The sequence below is a fragment of the Thamnophis sirtalis genome, unplaced genomic scaffold (assembly GCF_051295495.1).
Source record: "Thamnophis sirtalis isolate CommonGarterSnake01/CBP01778 unplaced genomic scaffold, rThaSir2_p1.2 scaffold_4, whole genome shotgun sequence".
Taxonomy (NCBI): Eukaryota; Metazoa; Chordata; class Lepidosauria; order Squamata; family Natricidae; genus Thamnophis; species Thamnophis sirtalis.
In genome coordinates this window covers 77,428,110-77,445,998 of record NW_028261384.1, presented here as the reverse complement: position 1 = coordinate 77,445,998, position 17,889 = coordinate 77,428,110, and the positions used below count along the sequence as shown (strand labels likewise).

The 17,889-nt window shown below is 40.9% G+C and overlaps 1 protein-coding gene across 1 annotated transcript in view; it reads right to left on the bottom strand.

Moving 5' to 3' along the window:
- CNTNAP2 (contactin associated protein 2) overlaps window positions 1-17,889 on the bottom strand; it is an 885,336-nt gene that overhangs the window by 174,642 nt on the left and 692,805 nt on the right. Inside the window, exon 15 of the mRNA XM_087714410.1 lies at window positions 1,152-1,279. Coding sequence (XP_087570536.1) covers window positions 1,152-1,279 — 128 coding nt within the window. The remainder of the gene's footprint in view (window positions 1-1,151; window positions 1,280-17,889) is intronic.

Sequence of the window (17,889 nt, the reverse complement as noted above, 5' to 3'; positions counted from 1 at the left end):
TATAAAATAAAAACACCATACAAAGTAGGTAGCAGGAAGTCATTAAAATCTAAACTGATATGAATTTAATTATAAAAATTATAATAATTATAAATTTTTAAATTTTAATTATAATTAATTAATTATACTAAAATAAAATTAAAAAGCATAAAAGCATTCTGGGAATCTGCTGCTGATCTGCTATCCTGTTATCCAATTTAAATTTTAAATGAAAGTGATATGTATGTGTATATGACGATATCCAATTTAGGATGAGAAGTAATATAATAAGGACTGAAGCTCTTGATGCTACTAAGTGCATAGTTTATGTTGAGTAATATTGGGAAAAAGAAGGAAATTATTTTTCAAGAAAAAAAATGTGAGCTGTGCTTTGCATATGATTTGTATACAATACATTGCCAAACTTAAATAACAAGTCAGATACTGGAGATTTACACTTCCTTATTTAGGCTTCAAATTTCAAACACATAATAAAAAAGCAGCTTTGATTTGCAAAATGACTTTAACCTTTATTAACATCAATGATTCACACCGGTTATAACTTCGTATACAAATTTCCAATGATGAACTTAGTCATAATGCTACTGTTTTTATCTCTCTAAAGTTCATTGCAATATAAATAGTAGTGCTAGTAGCATTAACAGTAGCATTCAGCAGCATCGCAGATATTAAAAGTTGTTCTCTGTGGTTTGTATTTCTGTGTATATTAATCAATTGGATAATTTGGACTATTCACCTATACTTAATTGAATAGGCCAAGTTATCTAATTGGTTCCACAATAAAACATGAATGCCCTTACTTAAGATGTAAACCAAATATATCTATTCAGTATACAATAATTCTTTATAAATATTTTTGAAAAAATATTATTGATATATTTTGATATAGATCATGTAAAAGCATATCTTAAAGGACTTTATCAAGCTGAATGTCTTAGATATTCTTGGTCAGGATATAATTCTCTTGTAATATGGGTGAAATCTCACAGATACTACAAGAGCTCACTGAGTTATTACAATCCACCTCATTTGCAAAAATAATAGCTGGATGTTGATACTTCAATTCTCTCAGTGGTGATGCAGTGACTGCTTTATGAGAAGCAGAATGAGAAGAGGTTTTAACACAAAATAATAGTAGTAATCACACTTACGGTCTCCATGGCAACGCAGAGCACCCACAGTTAACTTGGCATCAGAGCCTGGGCGACCAATATCTCCAACCACCACTTGACTGATAGGTAAATGGTCCTTATAAGATAAAAGACCAGCATCTTTTCTCCTAGGAATGAAAAGAAAGAAAAATCAAACATATTTAATAGTTTAGTCAGGATTGAACTCTTGGCAGTGAGCAGAGTCAGCCTGCAATATTGCATTTTAACCACTGTGTCACTAAAATATTCCTTTATTGCTGCCTTGGATCCTCTAGATCCACCATCAAGTATAAGCTTCCATGTTTTCACTTTACTCCTGGCGATTCAACCATGCTCAAGGATGTTGTTGTTTTTAGCAGCTGGCAATATTTTCCTTACATCAGTGTTTTCACCTTTAAGTGACATAGACTTTAACTCCCAGAATGGAGTTAAAATCCACACCTCTTGAATTGCTGAAATTTATTAATTTATATTTATTAGTCTCCCATCTTACTATAACTCTGAGTGGCTTATAGACATAAAAAATACACCTAGATTAAAACAAAAGTACATTAAAACCAAGATTAAAATTAAGGGCATGTGGAGAGGGAGGAGTGGAATGAGGAGAGGCGGGAACTGTTGTTACTTGATCAATCAGCTCCCCTATTTTGTTCCCCCCATTGGGGCTCAGCCCAACTGGCAGAGCCAGGCCTTTAGCCCTTATGAAAGGATAGAAGGGTTGGGGTCAATCTCATTTCAGGAGGCAAGATGTTCCAGAGGAGAGGAGCAACAGCTGAGAACACCCTCCTCCTGAACACTGCCAGCCAGAATAATTGGGTTGATGGTACCTGCAGCATGTCTCCTTTGCTGGCAGAATGAGACAGGCCTATCCCACTAGAGTAAGGCAGTCCTTCAAGTAATCTGGACCCATGCCATGAAAGGCTTTAAAGTTGATCATCAACACCTTGAATTGCATCTGAAAACAGACCAGCAACCAATGTAGCTCGCAGAACACTGGTGTTACAGGAGCCATTTTGGACATCCCTCCAAAACTGCCCTTGCTGCCACTCTCTGCAACAGCACTCTGCACTCTTCTGTAGGTAGACCCATGTAGGATGCATTATAATAGTCCAACTGTGAGATGATTAGGGAGAAATGTAGAGGAGCACTTCCCTAGATACTTATTGTCAGTACAGCTACTAGTGGATTAGTTCAACTGAAGTTTTGGGGCTGAAAAATCAAATGAAATATATTTGATAATGTCATGTTGAATTCAACCTGCCAGGAGCAGTGATCAGTCATTCCACTCTATAAATTGTGCTGGAGACATTGCTGAAGAAAGGTCTATTTCACATGGAAGCCAGCAAATTATCATTTTATATGTGTGGGGACCAGGGGTGGGTTCCAGCAGTCACTACGTAGTCGCACTGCATGCTTGCGCTTGATGTGAGCTGTGCGTGCATGCACAATGCAATAAAAATTGCTCTGTGCAAAAGCAAAAAACAAGATCGCAGCACCATAGGCGTAGAACTGGTTCGGCGGCACAGGCCACCAAACCACTATCGATTCGACCAAACTGGGCCAAACTGAGCCGAACTGGTAGGAACCCACCTCTTGGGGAGAAACGTTTTTTTACAACTTGCCCACTGGAGAAGCAATTAATTCCTCCCCTCATGCTGAATTATATTTGGGTTTTACTGTTTGATTAGTACATGCTTATTTTGAGATTTCTTGTACCATTCTTTATCATACAGTATTTATTTTGGTTTGCTGGAGGATGGTGCAGAAAGAAGACAAAATGGAGAGCAGACGAAAAGACACAAAAATATGAAATGTGCAAGAGGTTTATCACAAAAATTGATGGCCTGGATGGCTATCGGGTATGGTTCCTAAGGTTGTGGGATTGTCATCTTCGGATCAGTAGTGGCTTAGCCACTGTGAACCAATCCAGACACCTACCATCACCAATGTTGAGAAGAAAACAAAATTCCACAACAGATCAGTTGTTGCCCGGGTCAATAAAGGCCATGTCAAATGCAATGGCTCCTGAACATCTGTCAAAAAATGGGCTACAGGGCCCATTTGTTACTACTGGGGAATCAGGGCGCAACTGGAACAAAAGCGCAAAACCTGGACAACTGAAGGAAATCAAGAAATCATCAAATGTTACTACCAGGCAGAGCCAACAGCCAGGGGATTTCAAGAAAGAATGATGCAACTGTGGAAGGGAAAAAACCTGGAAAGTGATGTAACTGAACAACAATTAATGGATCAAAGACATTTTATCATCTGTAATAAAGTTTTTACAGATGTGGAAATGCAATATCTAGAAACATTGGATAAAAAGAAAACAAGTAATGATGAACAGGCTGAAGAAATTTTTCCAACACCTGAACCAACTGACCAACTAGTGGAAGAAACCGACATACAGGATGGAGATTCTCCTGTGGAACAACTCAAAACTGTAGAGCTAAGTGATTTAGCGAAAATGCTGAAAGAAAAGATTCAAAATCACATAAAAGAAAATACAGAAAAATGCTGCCTGCCATTCGTGAAGTGCATAGCAAATGAGTGAAAGATCTACTAAATGCTGTGAACATTTTAACTTCCATCACATCCAGCACACTATATGAAACCAACCAAGTAATGTATAGCACAGCTGCTGTTATAACTGCAGAATTGGGTTATAAAATGCCAAAAAAGAAACCAGCATGTGCACACGTGCACCGGAGCACCGGGAGCACCGAGTGTATGCACCAGTCACCTGATCTTTGGGTTTCCGGCACATCCTTGTACACTGGCCAGCTGGTCTTCAGGTTTCTGGTGCTCCGGCGCATGCATAGAGAAGCTGGCTGGCATGCATGTGCATACCAGAAACCAAAAGAACAACTGGGGACAGCGCATGTGCCCACAGAGAGGGCTCTGTGTGTCACCTCTGGTACATGTGCCATAGGTTCACCATCATGGTTCTAGAGTCTCAACATCTTTTTTACATTGTGGCGACCAAAACTGGATGAAATATTTCAAGTGTGGTCTTACAAAGGTATTATAAAGTGGTAGTAACACTTCATGTGATCTTGATTCTATCCCTTTGTTTATTCAGTCTAAAACTGTGTTGGCTTTTTTGACAGCTGCTGCACACTGCTGGCTCATATTTAAATGACTGTTCATTAAGATTCCAAGATCCCTGTCATGGTTACTACTATTAAGTGAGGTACCACATATACTGTACCTGTTCATTTTGTTTATCTTGCCTAAATGTAGAACCTTACTATTTTCACCATTGAATTTCATTTTGTTAAATACAGCCCAATGTTTAAGTCTGTAAAGATCCTTCTATATCTTATTTCTGGAGTGTTGACTATTCCTGCTAGCTTGGTGTCATGTGTAAATTTGATGAGTTTCCCATATATCTCCTCTTCCAAATCATTGATGAAGATGTTGAAGAGTACTGGGCCTAAAACAGAGCCTTGGAATACCCCATTGTTGAATGTGCAAAATGACGGCTAAAGACCAAGATAAAGAAGAAAGCAAAGTGAATGTTGGAACCAACAGTGAGAACTGTCAACAAGAGAAAAGAAGTCAAAGCCAATAAAGTCAACAATTCCCAGAAAAAAAATATATCAAAGAATTCCACAGGGCTAGTAGAAGAGACTGGAAGCAAGCAACATCTGTAAACGCATTGAAGATGGAAACAGCCATGGATAGCATGGAAGTCTTCCAAAAGATCTCCAAAGCAAGAAGGAAGTTCAAACTTGAATCGTTATACCAAAAAAATGCCAATTAAGGATTCCAAGTAGATCAAATATGTGTTTCATTCATTAGAAAAAAGTTTTTGATTGGGTCAAACATATGAAGCTTTAAAATGCCTGTTAGGAAAAAGAAAATCCTAGAATAACATTGTTTTGTGAAACAGGTCAGAAGGCCATAGCGTGCATGGAACATAGCAAAATGAAATTCAATGGTGAAAAAAGTAAGATTCTACATTTAGGCAAGATAAACAAATGGACTTATTCCAGGTTGCCAAAAGAATGATACAATGTTGTATACTCCCATCTTATTTATTCAATTCACTGTTTAAGCTGAATATATATTGAAGAGGCTAGATGAACATACTTTTAAATTTACAGACGACACCAAGCTAGCAGGAATAGTCAACACTCCAGGTGAAGGGCTGGGTTTCAAAACTTTTTACTACCTATTCTATGGGCGTGGCCTATTTTGTGGGCAAGTCTTGTGACTGGGTGGGCATGGCCAACTTGATATCACTCACCAGGAGATGTCATGGATTGGATAAAATGTGGTGAAGCTCACTTAACAATGCTCTTGCTTAGCAACCAAAATTTTGGGCTCAATTGTAGTCATAAGTCAAGGACTATATCTGTTATAACCCAGCAACAACCTGTGTTGCGTTCTAATTGGTTGGTCAAGGCACAGCATCTGATTGGCTGGCCTCGTGACAGTTGGGCTTGACAGTTGCTTCTGGCTAGTATAAATACCCTGACAGTTGAAGGGAGAATCTTTGAATCGCTTGTCATCTGGTACTAATAAAGATCTGTCTTGCATACATGGCTCCTGCGTGTCAATCCCTCACAACAACAACCCACACTCACACACGAGTTTACAATACTGGCGACGAGGATGGGATTGATATGCGATTCCCGCAGGAGCCAAAAAACATCAGCCAACTAGTAAGGAGCCACAGGACAGCCAGAAGCCCTGTCGCTGCCTCCGTTCTCTGGGCCGTGCTGCCTGCGCCCACTGCGAGCCTTGCCGCCGTGCCTCAACTCCTGCCGAAGCCGCTCGTTGCAAGCCTTCGGCGCCTACAGGCCTCCAGGGCCTGCCTTCCTGTCCTGCCTTCCTTCCTGTCCTGCCTGCCTTCCAGGCACCTAGCTGTTTCCAGCTGCCTCTGCCGAGGCCGTTCTACGAAGGCTGCAAGCATCTCAAAGCCCTGTCTCCACTTCGCTGCCTCCAGGGCACAAATTCCTCCCTGCGATGCCTCTGCAAGCATCTCAAAGCCCCTGTCTCCACTTCGCTGCCTCCAGGGCACGAATTCCTTCCCGTGATGCCTGCCTGACCAGGAGAGAGAGAGAGGAAGAAGGAGGAGGAGCGTGTCCCTGCCATCCATCTCCTGCCTTGCTTCCTCGGCCTCTTGGCCTCAGCTCCACGCCTCAACGAAGGGAAGGAGAAGCCTGCCTTCTCGGACTCCCGACGCCTCCTCGGCCTTCCGTCGTTCCCCTGTCTTAGCTGCCTCCAGGGGCCTGAAATCCTCCTGTCCTGCCTGTCTCCTAAGATACAAACCTGCTTCCCACACTGCTCGAGGCCTTCAACGAGCCTGGACTGGGGAATTCATTGGGCATGCGCAGGATTGTGAGGGAAAAATAGAAAAAAAAAATAATTCACTTAACTTGGGGAAATATGCAAATGTAATTTTCAAAGTTGCTTGTTATTGCAAATGTGGTTGTCAAAACTAATTGAAGCTACTAGCCCAGAATGTTCCTGGACAGAGTTGCTAAATTTCTACTTCTGTTACAAAGTTAAGCATTACATTAAAGTGGTTACAAGTGGTTACAGTTATCAGGTTGACTGGGGGGAAGGAGAGAACACAATTGCAAATGGTAAAACAGGAAGACAAAAATGTGAATGAATTGTACAACACAGGAGGGCAAATGTATAATGTACAATTGAATGGTTATTATACAAATAACTGGGGGGAAGGAGTGTTATAACCCAGCAACAACCTGTGTTGCGTTCTAATTGGTTGGTCAAGGCACAGCATCTGATTGGCTGGCCTCGTGACAGTTGGGCTTGACAGTTGCTTCTGGCTAGTATAAATACCCTGACAGTTGAAGGGAGAATCTTTGAATCGCTTGTCATCTGGTACTAATAAAGATCTGTCTTGCATACATGGCTCCTGCGTGTCAATCCCTCACAACAACAACCCACACTCACACACGAGTTTACAATAATATCTGCCTTCCTCTCCATGGCAGTCTTATTCTAGTAAACTCCTCCTTTCTGGCAATTTTCCTGTCCAGAAGGTAGGCTTAAGATAGAGAAGGATCTTGACAGACTTGAAATTCAATGGTGAAAAAAGTGAGGAGCCAATGTCCCAATGATGCGGATGTGTGGTCTCGATGCTCCGAGATCACAGCCGATATTTTTACCACTGGGTGGTCCAATCAGACCTAAACCATCCCACAGAGATGGTGAACAGGAAGAATACATCTTACTGATCTCAGGGACATCACAAAGTCCCTGATAGATCCAAGAGAAGTTCTTCAAGCTGGTGACAAAAAATCCAGCCATTAGGCTGATGAAGTTGGGGTGGCTCCAAAATGGAAGGATACGGAAAGAAAAAGTGTTTCTAGCTGGTGAGGAATTTTTGCCGTTTTAAAAGAGACTGCCTATAAAAACCTTAAAGTTAATTTAATTTAAATTTGAGAACAGAAGAAACAAGCAGCGGAATTAAGCTTTGAATGGTTTTGGACAGTGGGTTATTTTATTTTTTAAATGCTATGTTCATGGATGGAATTTATGCAAGCCTTTTAAAACGAATGGATTAAGTTTTCTTCTATTTTTTTCCCTGTTATTATTATTCTTTGTAACCTATGGACTAAAATTCTACTTCTTCACTACTGTAGGGTTTTTTCCTCTTTTCTTCTCTAACCCATTCAAGAATTCGACTTTTTTTTAAACAAAGAAAATTGTTACAACAGAGGGAAAGAAAAATGCTGAGGCTCGGAGGCTGGAGGTTTGTGTATTGGAAACAAAACACTCTTACTTTCCTCATTGATTATCCTGGCTTGGCACTTCAAGGTCTTACTGTTTGTTTATAGAGAGTGATAATAAGAAAAGCGTACAGTGGTTCTTTTGAAGTATATCTTTAACCAGAGAATAGTGAAAATAAGATCTTATTGTGAATTTATGTTTAATGCTGTAAAAACCTTCTAAGCCAGAGCAGCACTGTTTGTCAGCTGGAGATTATGGCACAATTTCAACAGCATAAAGAAATTTTAAGCCTGCAAAAGATATTGTTAGAAATTGAGAAATTATCAAATACATTTGAGAATATGAAGAAGTTGGAAAACTTAGAGCATCTAACACTAAAATATGATGAAAAAGTTGGAGATGTTTATCAAGTGGAAGAAGTGGAGGGTAGAGTCCTAAAACCCGAAGAGGAAAATGATCATAAAGAAATTAAATCTGCTGATATCTATGGAGATTGGTTTCTGTCTGGAAATGGAAAGTGTCTGGAATACGGAAAGAGGAATTAAATAGAGGGGAACTCTACCCCAGATGGCAAGATACAGAAGAAGAAGAAACAAAAGAATGTATGGATTTTAAAGAGAAAATTTTTATTAGCAACATCATTGATAACACCACCGACAATTAAAAATAAGCTGATTAAGGAAACAGAAGAAGGGCATCAAAATTACATGAGAGACTTAATAAGCAATGAGTTGCTAAGAGGAGTCCATACAAATTTGATTAAGGAGATGATTAGAGGACTGATACCACAAATGGCAAAAGACATGAGACTGTTTTGCTACTGGAAAGATACAGGTTGATAGATGGAAGTGCATAATTTAAAATTAGTTAAACTTAGTGAAATTTAGTAACAATAGATATAATAATATATAATAATATATGTAATCGGATATGAATATTTGAATGGTACCCATGAAAGGAAGATTAGAAATCGTTTTTGTTATATAAAGGCTAATAAAAAGAACTAAGTTAAATTTAGTTAAATTTTGATTATAAGGGGGAAAATTGTTATGATATGGGATAAAGTCAAATAAAGGAGGGATAATGATACAAAGGAAAACATATCTATGGGTACAACATAAGGAAACTGGATGTAAATGGATTAAGTTTTCTTCTATTTTTTCTTTTATTATTCTCTGCAACCTATGGACTAAAATTTTCCTCTTTCATTACTGTGGGTGTTCTCCTAACTCATTTAAGAATCAGACTTTTTTAAAAACTTGAAATACAAAAAAGATACAAAAAGAAACAAGGAAAATTGCAACATAACACTGCTAATCGGAGGCTGGAAGGTTTGTGTATTGGAAACAAAACACTCTTTTTTTCTCACTGATTATTTTGGCTTGGCACTACAAAGTTTCACTGCTTGGTTATAGAGAGTGATAAGAAGGAAAGCATACAGATGTCCCTTTGAAGTATATCTTTAACCAGAGAAAAGTGAAAACAAAACATTATTGTGAATCTATGCTTAATTTTATTAACCTTCCAAGCTAGAACAGCTGTGTTTGTTAGCTGGAGATAATGGCACAATTTCAACAGCAGAAAAAAAACCTTAAGTCTGCAAAAGATATTCCCAGAAATACAGAAACCATCAAATACATATGAGAGGTTAGAGAAGAAGCTGGAAGATTTAGAGCATCTAACAGCAAAAGTTGTGGGTGCTTATCAAGTGGAAAATGTGGTGGTTAAAAAACAAAAAATTGAAGTGGAAAATGAATATAAAGAAATTAAATTTGCTGATATTTATGGTGATTGGTTTGTCTCTGAAAATGGAAAGTGTGGAATACTGAAAGAGGAAGTAAATGGAGGGGAAATTTATCCCAGATGGCAAGATACAGAAGAAGAAAAAACGAAAGAATTTATGAACTTAAAGAGAGAAATTTTATTAGCAATATCATTGATAACACTACTGACAATCAAAGATAAGCTGATTAAGGAAACAGAAGAAGGGCATCAAGATTGCATGAGAGATTTTATAAACAAGAAGTTGGTAAGAGAAGTCCATACAAGGTTGATTAAGGAGATGATTAGAGGACTGACACTACAAATGGCAGAAGATATGAGACTGTTTTTTTACTGGAAAGATACAGGTTGATAGATGGAAGAGTATAATTTAAAACTAGTTAAACTTAGTGAATTTAGTGACAATAGATGTAGTCAAATAAATAATTGATAATGTTACTATTAACATTAGTGTAGTGTCATGATGAGTAATAATTGGATATGAATATTGAATGGTACCCATGAAAGGAAGATTAGAAATCCCTTTGGATTATATATAAAGGTTAATAAAAAAGAACTGTTAGATACAGTTAAAGCTTTGATTATTAGGGGGAAAATGTTATGATACAGGATATAGTTAAATAAAAGAGGGATAAGGATAACTATATATATATATATATATATATATATATATATATGTATGTATGTATGTATGTATGTATGTATGTATGTATGTATGTATGTAGGTAGGTAGGTAGGTAGGTAGGTAGGTAGGTAGGTAGGTAGGTAGGTAGGTAGGTAGATATAGATTAGATATAGATGATATAGATAGATATAGATATAGATATAGATATAGATATAGATATAGATATAGATATAGATATAGATATAGATATAGATATAGATATAGATATAGATATAGATATAGATATAGATATAGATATAGATATAGATAGATATAGATATAGATATGGGAGAAGGTGGAATCCTGGTCCAGGAACCTGATTCCGTGAGCGAAAGGATAAGAACTCCCCAGGATACCTGGGCCCGCAGCGGACTGAGGAGACTTGCCTCCCCAGAGCTGCTAGGCTCGGAAGACGCGGACGACGCTGGGCGACCGAAAAAAAAAAAAAGCGCTGGGATTGGGCGGAGGCGGAGGCTGCCGGCACTTTAGATGCGGCTGGGGGAAGTTGCCGATACTGGCGTGGCCTACTTGTGCGACCTGGAGACGCTGCTACCGGGAGGAGTTTGGAGTTGAGCTAGGAAGAACTTGGACAGTCCCAGGTGGCCTTCGGTGGTGCCGAACGCCCTTCCCCCCTCTTGCACGAACGGTAGCTTGACTGCTGGCGCTGTTGGACGCCTCCCCCTCCCCCCGCACACGGGCGACGGTTTTGGAGTTTGTCGGCGTTGTTGGGCGCCCCCCCCCTCACACAGACCACAGCCTCTCAGCGTGTCACAAGCTGGGACGACGGTGGCAGCCGCTTCAGACAACTTGCAGCTTGAATTGGTGTGAGTGAGTGGGGGGTGGTGCTAGCGGATGGCTAGCATTTTTTCTCTATCTGTGAGAGACTAAGATTAAGATCTGGGCTTATATTAGACCAGCACCCCATTAAAGAGGGAGTGGTTGAACTTTTTACATCTATTCGACGGAGTCTGGTGGCTGGTTTCCGGCCACCTTAATCCTCTAGCTTCTTCCCCCCTTCTTTTTGGTGTACCCCCCCTCTCTGCTCGCTGTTGCGGGTGGCATATGGATGATGGCGGCATCTCTTAAGACCTTTTGGAACTTACAACACCCTCTGACTACGCCCACTCGGTTGCCCGGCTTGCGGGAACCTTTGGGGACCGTTTCGGACTACCATCACCATCCTGCCATCAGATGGAAAAACTGTAAGAGGGGACCTTGGACCTTTAGACTTTGGACTTACACCGCTATACCCCCGTATCCCACGGCTGGTGCACAGCTACCTGAACTTCATTTTTAACGACTGCGTAATCTCTCTCTTTTCCTTTCTTTTTCTCTCTTCTCTTTTTTCTTTCTTTTGTATGGGATATGCATGAGATATGCGTGTGATTGAGTGAATGATCCCACTTTTACTACCCATTATTGTTGTATCTTTTTTGTGTTTTAATTACTACGTGGGGACTGTTTGAGTGTACGGATGAGTGTGTTTGATTCGGAGGGCCTGCCGGGGAACGCGGGAGCCATAGGGGTTGTTGAGGGAACCACGGACACGGGAGTGGGCCAGGGCATTACGGTCGTAACAGGGAGGGGCAGATATGGCGGGGACTTTAGGGCTGGCCATTACCGGGGAAGGAGGGCTCGCTACGTCATAGAGTTCCCTCCTTCCGGCCCTATGAGTCCCACTCCAAGGCCAGATGGCACGAGTAATCAGGACCCTGGTCTCAGGCTGTTGTCGCTAAATGCCAGGTCTGTAGTTCATAAGGCTCCCCTCGTCCGGGACTTAATTTTAGATGAGAGGGCAGACCTGGCATGTATTACTGAAACCTGGCTGGGCCCGGAGGGAGGAGTCCCCCTCGTAGAGATGTGCCGAGAAGGTTTTCAGGTGCTTCATCAGCCGAGAGCCCAGGGAAGGGGTGGAGGTGTGGCTATTGTTATCCGAGAGTCTCTATTACCTCGTAGGATCCCTGCTCCGGAGCTTGTCGGGTGTGAGTCCCTGCCGGTGAAGTTGGACCTCAAGGGTCAAGTGGGTTTGCTGTTAATGTACCTGCCTCCCAACAGCGTTGCAGCAGCCCTCCCCTCACTCCTCGAGTCGGTAGCCGAGCTGGCAATTGAGTTCCCCAGGCTTATGGTTCTGGGGGATTTCAATTTGCCTTCGCTCGGTGAACACTCTGATGGAGCGTAGGAGTTCATGGCTTCCATGACAGCCATGGGCTTGACCCAGGTAATTCGGGGCCCAACCCATTCAGCGGGTCACACGCTCGACCTCGTATTCCTCTCGGAGCAGTGGACTTGTGATCTTGGTCTGAGGGGTAATGAGATCATACCCCTGTCGTGGTCAGACCATTGCCTACTGAGGCTTGACTTTTGGAGGCCAAACCTCCACTGTAGGGAGGAGGAACCGACCAGATGGTTCCGCCCCAGGCGACTTATGGATCCCTTGAGGTTCCAGACGGAGCTTGGGGCTATTCCTGATACTCTCACCCACAGTCCGGTGGAGACCCTGGTTGCTGCCTGGAACTCGGCAGCGACGGGGTCTCTTGACCGGATTGCGCCACTACGGCCGCTCTGAGGCTGTGGATCCAGGAGACCCCCTTGGTTCACCGAGGAACTCCGGGAGAGGAAGCGCCGGAAGAGACGCCTAGAGCACTCGTGGAGATCCAACAAATCTGAATCGAGCCGAGCACTTTTAACATCGTGCATCAAGGATTACATCAGGGCAATTAGGACGGCAAAAAGATCTTATATTGCCACCTTGATTGCCTCCGCCGAGTCCTGCCCAGCTGCCCTGTTTAGGATAACCCGTTCCCTCCTAAATAGGAGGGATACGGGGAACCCTTGCAGGGTAGGGCTGAAGAGTACGTCCAGTTCTTGGCGGACAAAGTTGCTCGGTTTCGGTCGGAGTTGGACTCCGATTCTGCAGATCCAGCCGAGGCACTAGGGGATAATCTGGTAGACCATCGCTGGGTTGAGTTTCAGGATGTTGCCCCTGGGGACGTGGACAAGGCCATGAGAGCTGTGAGTGCCTCCACATGTGTACTGGACCTGTGCCCCTCCTGGCTGGTTGTCAACAGCAGGGAGGTGACACGGGGCTGGATCCAGGTGGTTCTTACCGCCTCCCTTCAGGAGGGTGTCTTTCCCCCCGCACTCAAAGCGGCGGTGGTGAGACCCCTCCTGAAGAAACCATCTTTGGATCCAGCCGTTCTTAACAATTACCGTCCAGTCTCCAACCTCCCCTTTGTGGGGAAGGTTGTTGAGAAGGTGGTGGCCTTTCAGCTCCAGCGGGCCTTGGAGGAAGCCAGCTATCTTGACCCATTCCAGTCCGGCTTCAGACCTGGCTACAGCACAGAAACCGCTTTGGTCGCATTGACCGATGACCTCTGGAGAGCCAGGGATCGAAGCCACGCCTCCATCCTGGTTCTCCTTGACCTCTCAGCGGCTTTTGATACCATCGGCCATGGTATCCTTCTGCGACGACTGCGAGAGGTGGGGGTGGGAGGCACTGTTTTGCAGTGGTTCTCCTCTTACCTCTCGGACAGGTCGCAGTCGGTGTTAGTTGGGGGGCAGAGATCGAACCCTAGGCCCCTAACATATGGGGTGCCGCAGGGTTCGGTCCTGTCTCCCCTACTTTTCAACATCTACATGAAACCTCTGGGCGAGATCATTCGGCGGCACGAGATAAATACCACCAGTCTGCAGACGATACTCAGTTGTATCTGTCCGCCCCATGCCAACTCAATGAAGCGGTGGACGTGATGAACCAGGGACTTGAAGCTGTTAGGGACTGGATGAGGGCTAACAAACTTGTGCTCAACCCGGATAAGACCGAGTGGCTGTTGTGTTTCCCTCCCGCCAACTTGGCAAATATTCCATCTCTCAGGCTGGGGGGTCAAACATTATACCCCTCAGACAGGGTCCGCAACTTGGGAGTCCTCCTGGACCCACAGCTGACTTTTGAACACCATTTGTCAGCTGTGACCAGGGGGGCATTTGCCCAGGTTCGCCTGGTGCACCAGTTGCGCCCCTACCTGAACCGGGAGGCTCTCACAACAGTCACTCGGGCCCTTGTGACTTCTAGGCTGGAGTACTGCAATGTGCTCTACATGGGGCTGCCCTTGAGGAGTATTCGGCGACTTCAGCTAGTCCAGAATGCAGCCGCGCGAGCGATCGTGGGTGCACCTCGCTTCACCCATGTAACACCTATCCTCCGCGAGCTTTGCTGGCTACCTGTCGATCTCCGGATGCGCTTCAAGGTGCTACTTGCCACCTATAAAGCCCTTCATGGTAGTGGATCTGGGTACTTGACAGACCGCCTACTGCCGATCACCTCCACACGACCCATTAGATCTCATCGTTTAGGCCTCCTCCGAGTTCCATCCGCTGGCCAATGCCGACTGGCCACCACGCGGAGGAGAGCCTTCTCGGTGGTAGCCCCGACCCAATGGAACGATCTCCCCGTGGAGCTTCGTACCCTCACCACCCTCCAGACCTTCTGCACAGCCCTTAGAATCTGGCTATCCCGTCAGGCCTGGGGCTAAAGATTGTAACCCGCCCGAATGGTATGAATGTTGCGTTTTAATCATGTACTGTCTTATATGTAAAAGTCTGTCCCCCCCCCTTCCTTTTGATTGTGAGCCGCCCTGAGTCCCCCCAGGGAAAAGGGCGGCATACAAATAAACTTTAAATGAAATGAAAAATGAAATGAAAATATAGATATAGATATAGATATAGATATAGATATAGATATAGATATAGATATAGATATAGATATAGATATAGATATAGATATAGATATAGATATAACATAAGGAAACTGGATGTAAATTATAAACAGTGATTTGGAAAGGAGGATTAGTAAATTTTGTTATTAAATATTATGGATGTTTAGCTAGAATAGGACATAAGGATTCAGTGTCAATGGAGGATTTTAGAAATAGTAAATGAAAGGCCAGTATGTGGTTATCTATTAAATCTTGGTATATTTTATGATGAAGTATTTTTAAATAATTATAGTCAAATGAAAATGGAGATACGACGATGGTAATGTGTATAAATATCTGAGTTAAAATACTTGAATTAATATGAATTATGTTTGTTGACTGTGGAAGAAATGCACGAATTCTCTTTGTAACCAACTGATACACTTTCTACAACATGTAAAGAAGGATGTTTGTTTTGAAAAATTAAAAATAAAAAAATATTTAAAAAGTAAGGTTCTACATTTAGGCAGGATAAACAAATGGACTTATTCCAGGTTGCCAAAAGAATGATACAATGTTGTATACCCCCTCCTTATTTATGCAATTCGTTCTTTAAGCTGAATATATATTGAAGAGGCTAGATGAACATACTTTTAAATTAGCAGGAATAAATCTGAAGAACCTGGATTATGCTGATGACATTACTCCAATAGCTGAAAATGGAAGTGATTTGAAATTTCAGTTATGATAATGAAATTCAAAGAACATTGTGAAAAATGTGACTAAGATTAAATCTAACAAAGACCAGACTAATAACAACAGGTGCCACATCCAATCTTCAGAAATGCAATAAAGATTTTGAAGTGGCAGATTGCTTCTGCCTTTTGGATCAACTATTAACAGTATAGGAACAAACAATTAGGAAATATACTGTGACAGTTTTGGAAAGCAGTCAAATATTATGAAAATAATATATTTACAAAGATCAGAATCATGAATAAAATGTTTTTCCCTGTGATTTTCTATGGAAGTTAAAGTTGAGCTTTAAAGGAGTGGGATAGAAAGAATGCTGACAATTTTCAACTTTGATGCTACTGAAGACACTTGAAGACATTGTGATTAACAAGAAAACAAACAAATTAATCGTAGAACAAATTAATCCAGAGTTCTTATTTGGAGCAAAAATGATTAAAATTATTATATCTCTGAAGAAATCTATAATGCTAGAAAGAAAAGTGATGGAAAAAAGAAAAAGAATGGCTAGCAGGAAGGGCTCAGTTACAGCTGTGATACATCACTGGAAGACTTGAAGGGTTAAGGTTGGAGAGGTTATCTTTGAGAGGGTTTGTCTTTGCAATCATTAAGAAATGACAACAACTTGATGACATACAGTCAAAATACACAGATGCATTATAATCTACACATTAAATTTGTATACGTTAGTATTATTTTAAAGAGAAAAAGTGATTTTTATTTTTTTCTTTAAAATATGTTAACAACAATCCAATTTTAATAGCTACTGTCACAATGCAAAATTACTTAAGCCACCCAAAAGAAATTTAAAAAGAAAATTCTTCAAACAAATTTTATTTTTTACATAGGCATATTTTTATAGATAGTAAACTGTAAAGGCTAAACTGTTTGTTTACATGCGATATATATTGTTTCAATTTTTATATAAAAATAATAATAGCTTCTTTGTTCAAAGGGGCTGTCTTTCCCCAAGGAAATATGACAGCCCCAATTTGGTTGAAGTTCTTAATTAATTTGTAATTGGTGGGCAGAAGAGAGTCATTTCAAGTTTCCAACTATTCAAGGGTTTCAGAAGTTGCCATTTCTAATGGCAATGCCTTTTTCAACCTATCATTTTAAGTGTTAGCTACAAACTGAGCTATAAACATCATGTTGGTATATCTACTAGGGCAGAAGAAGGCATCTGGGATTTAAATGTTTCAATTAGACATAGATGATGGCATTAGAAGAAATACTAAATAACTATCTTTAGAACTTGTTCATGCTCATCCACTATCAATAATAATTAGCAACTCAGTACTCTTAAATTTGTAATCATATTTAAAGCAATGGCATAGCAGAAAGGTACTTAACAGATATATAATTGGATATGCATCTTTTTCATTATTTTAATCAGTCTGATTTAAAAAGCAGGGAGAAATAGATACTTTATAGTGATGATATGACTTATTTTTATTTTTGTAGGTTGCTGAGGTATTCTCTCCAATAGATAGATGCCCTTTTTAGAAAATAAAATACTGCTTATTCACCTGTTAGCACTTTATGACTTGTTTTGCAGTTTTACAACTGAGTAACTCAGGTTTTATAAATAAAATTGATCCCATTCTGGGAAAATAGAAAATAAGTATAGATTGTTCACTAAGGCTCTGAATATTGTGTATTGTTTAATGTTTAAAGGTGTGAATATTTTAAAGTGGAGAGCATTTGACATGCCAGTCTGGAATGTTTCTTATCATCCTGTAAAGAACAGGATAAATAGTTTTTGAATTGAAAACCAATCTATCTTAGAAATCATGTCCACTATTCTACCCATCAGTTAAGCCAAATATTATTGCATTGGAAAAGTGGAGGGTGGTATAATTTAATCCACACATTATTATTATCCAAAGACCTTTCCTTCTCTTTTTTAATAGAGTTAATTGAAATATTATAGACTAATTAAATAACATCTCAAGGATAGTCAGACTTCACTTTTTAAAATTAGATGTGTTATGAATTCTGCATTTTTAAAATTTTCAGTGCTTAATGTGACCTAATGCCCTTCCTGCACCCTTTGTTTCATAAAATATTTTTGTTGTATTGCAATAAAATTTATGCAGACAAGTAAGGGGACCACAAAATTTTTGTTTCTCCA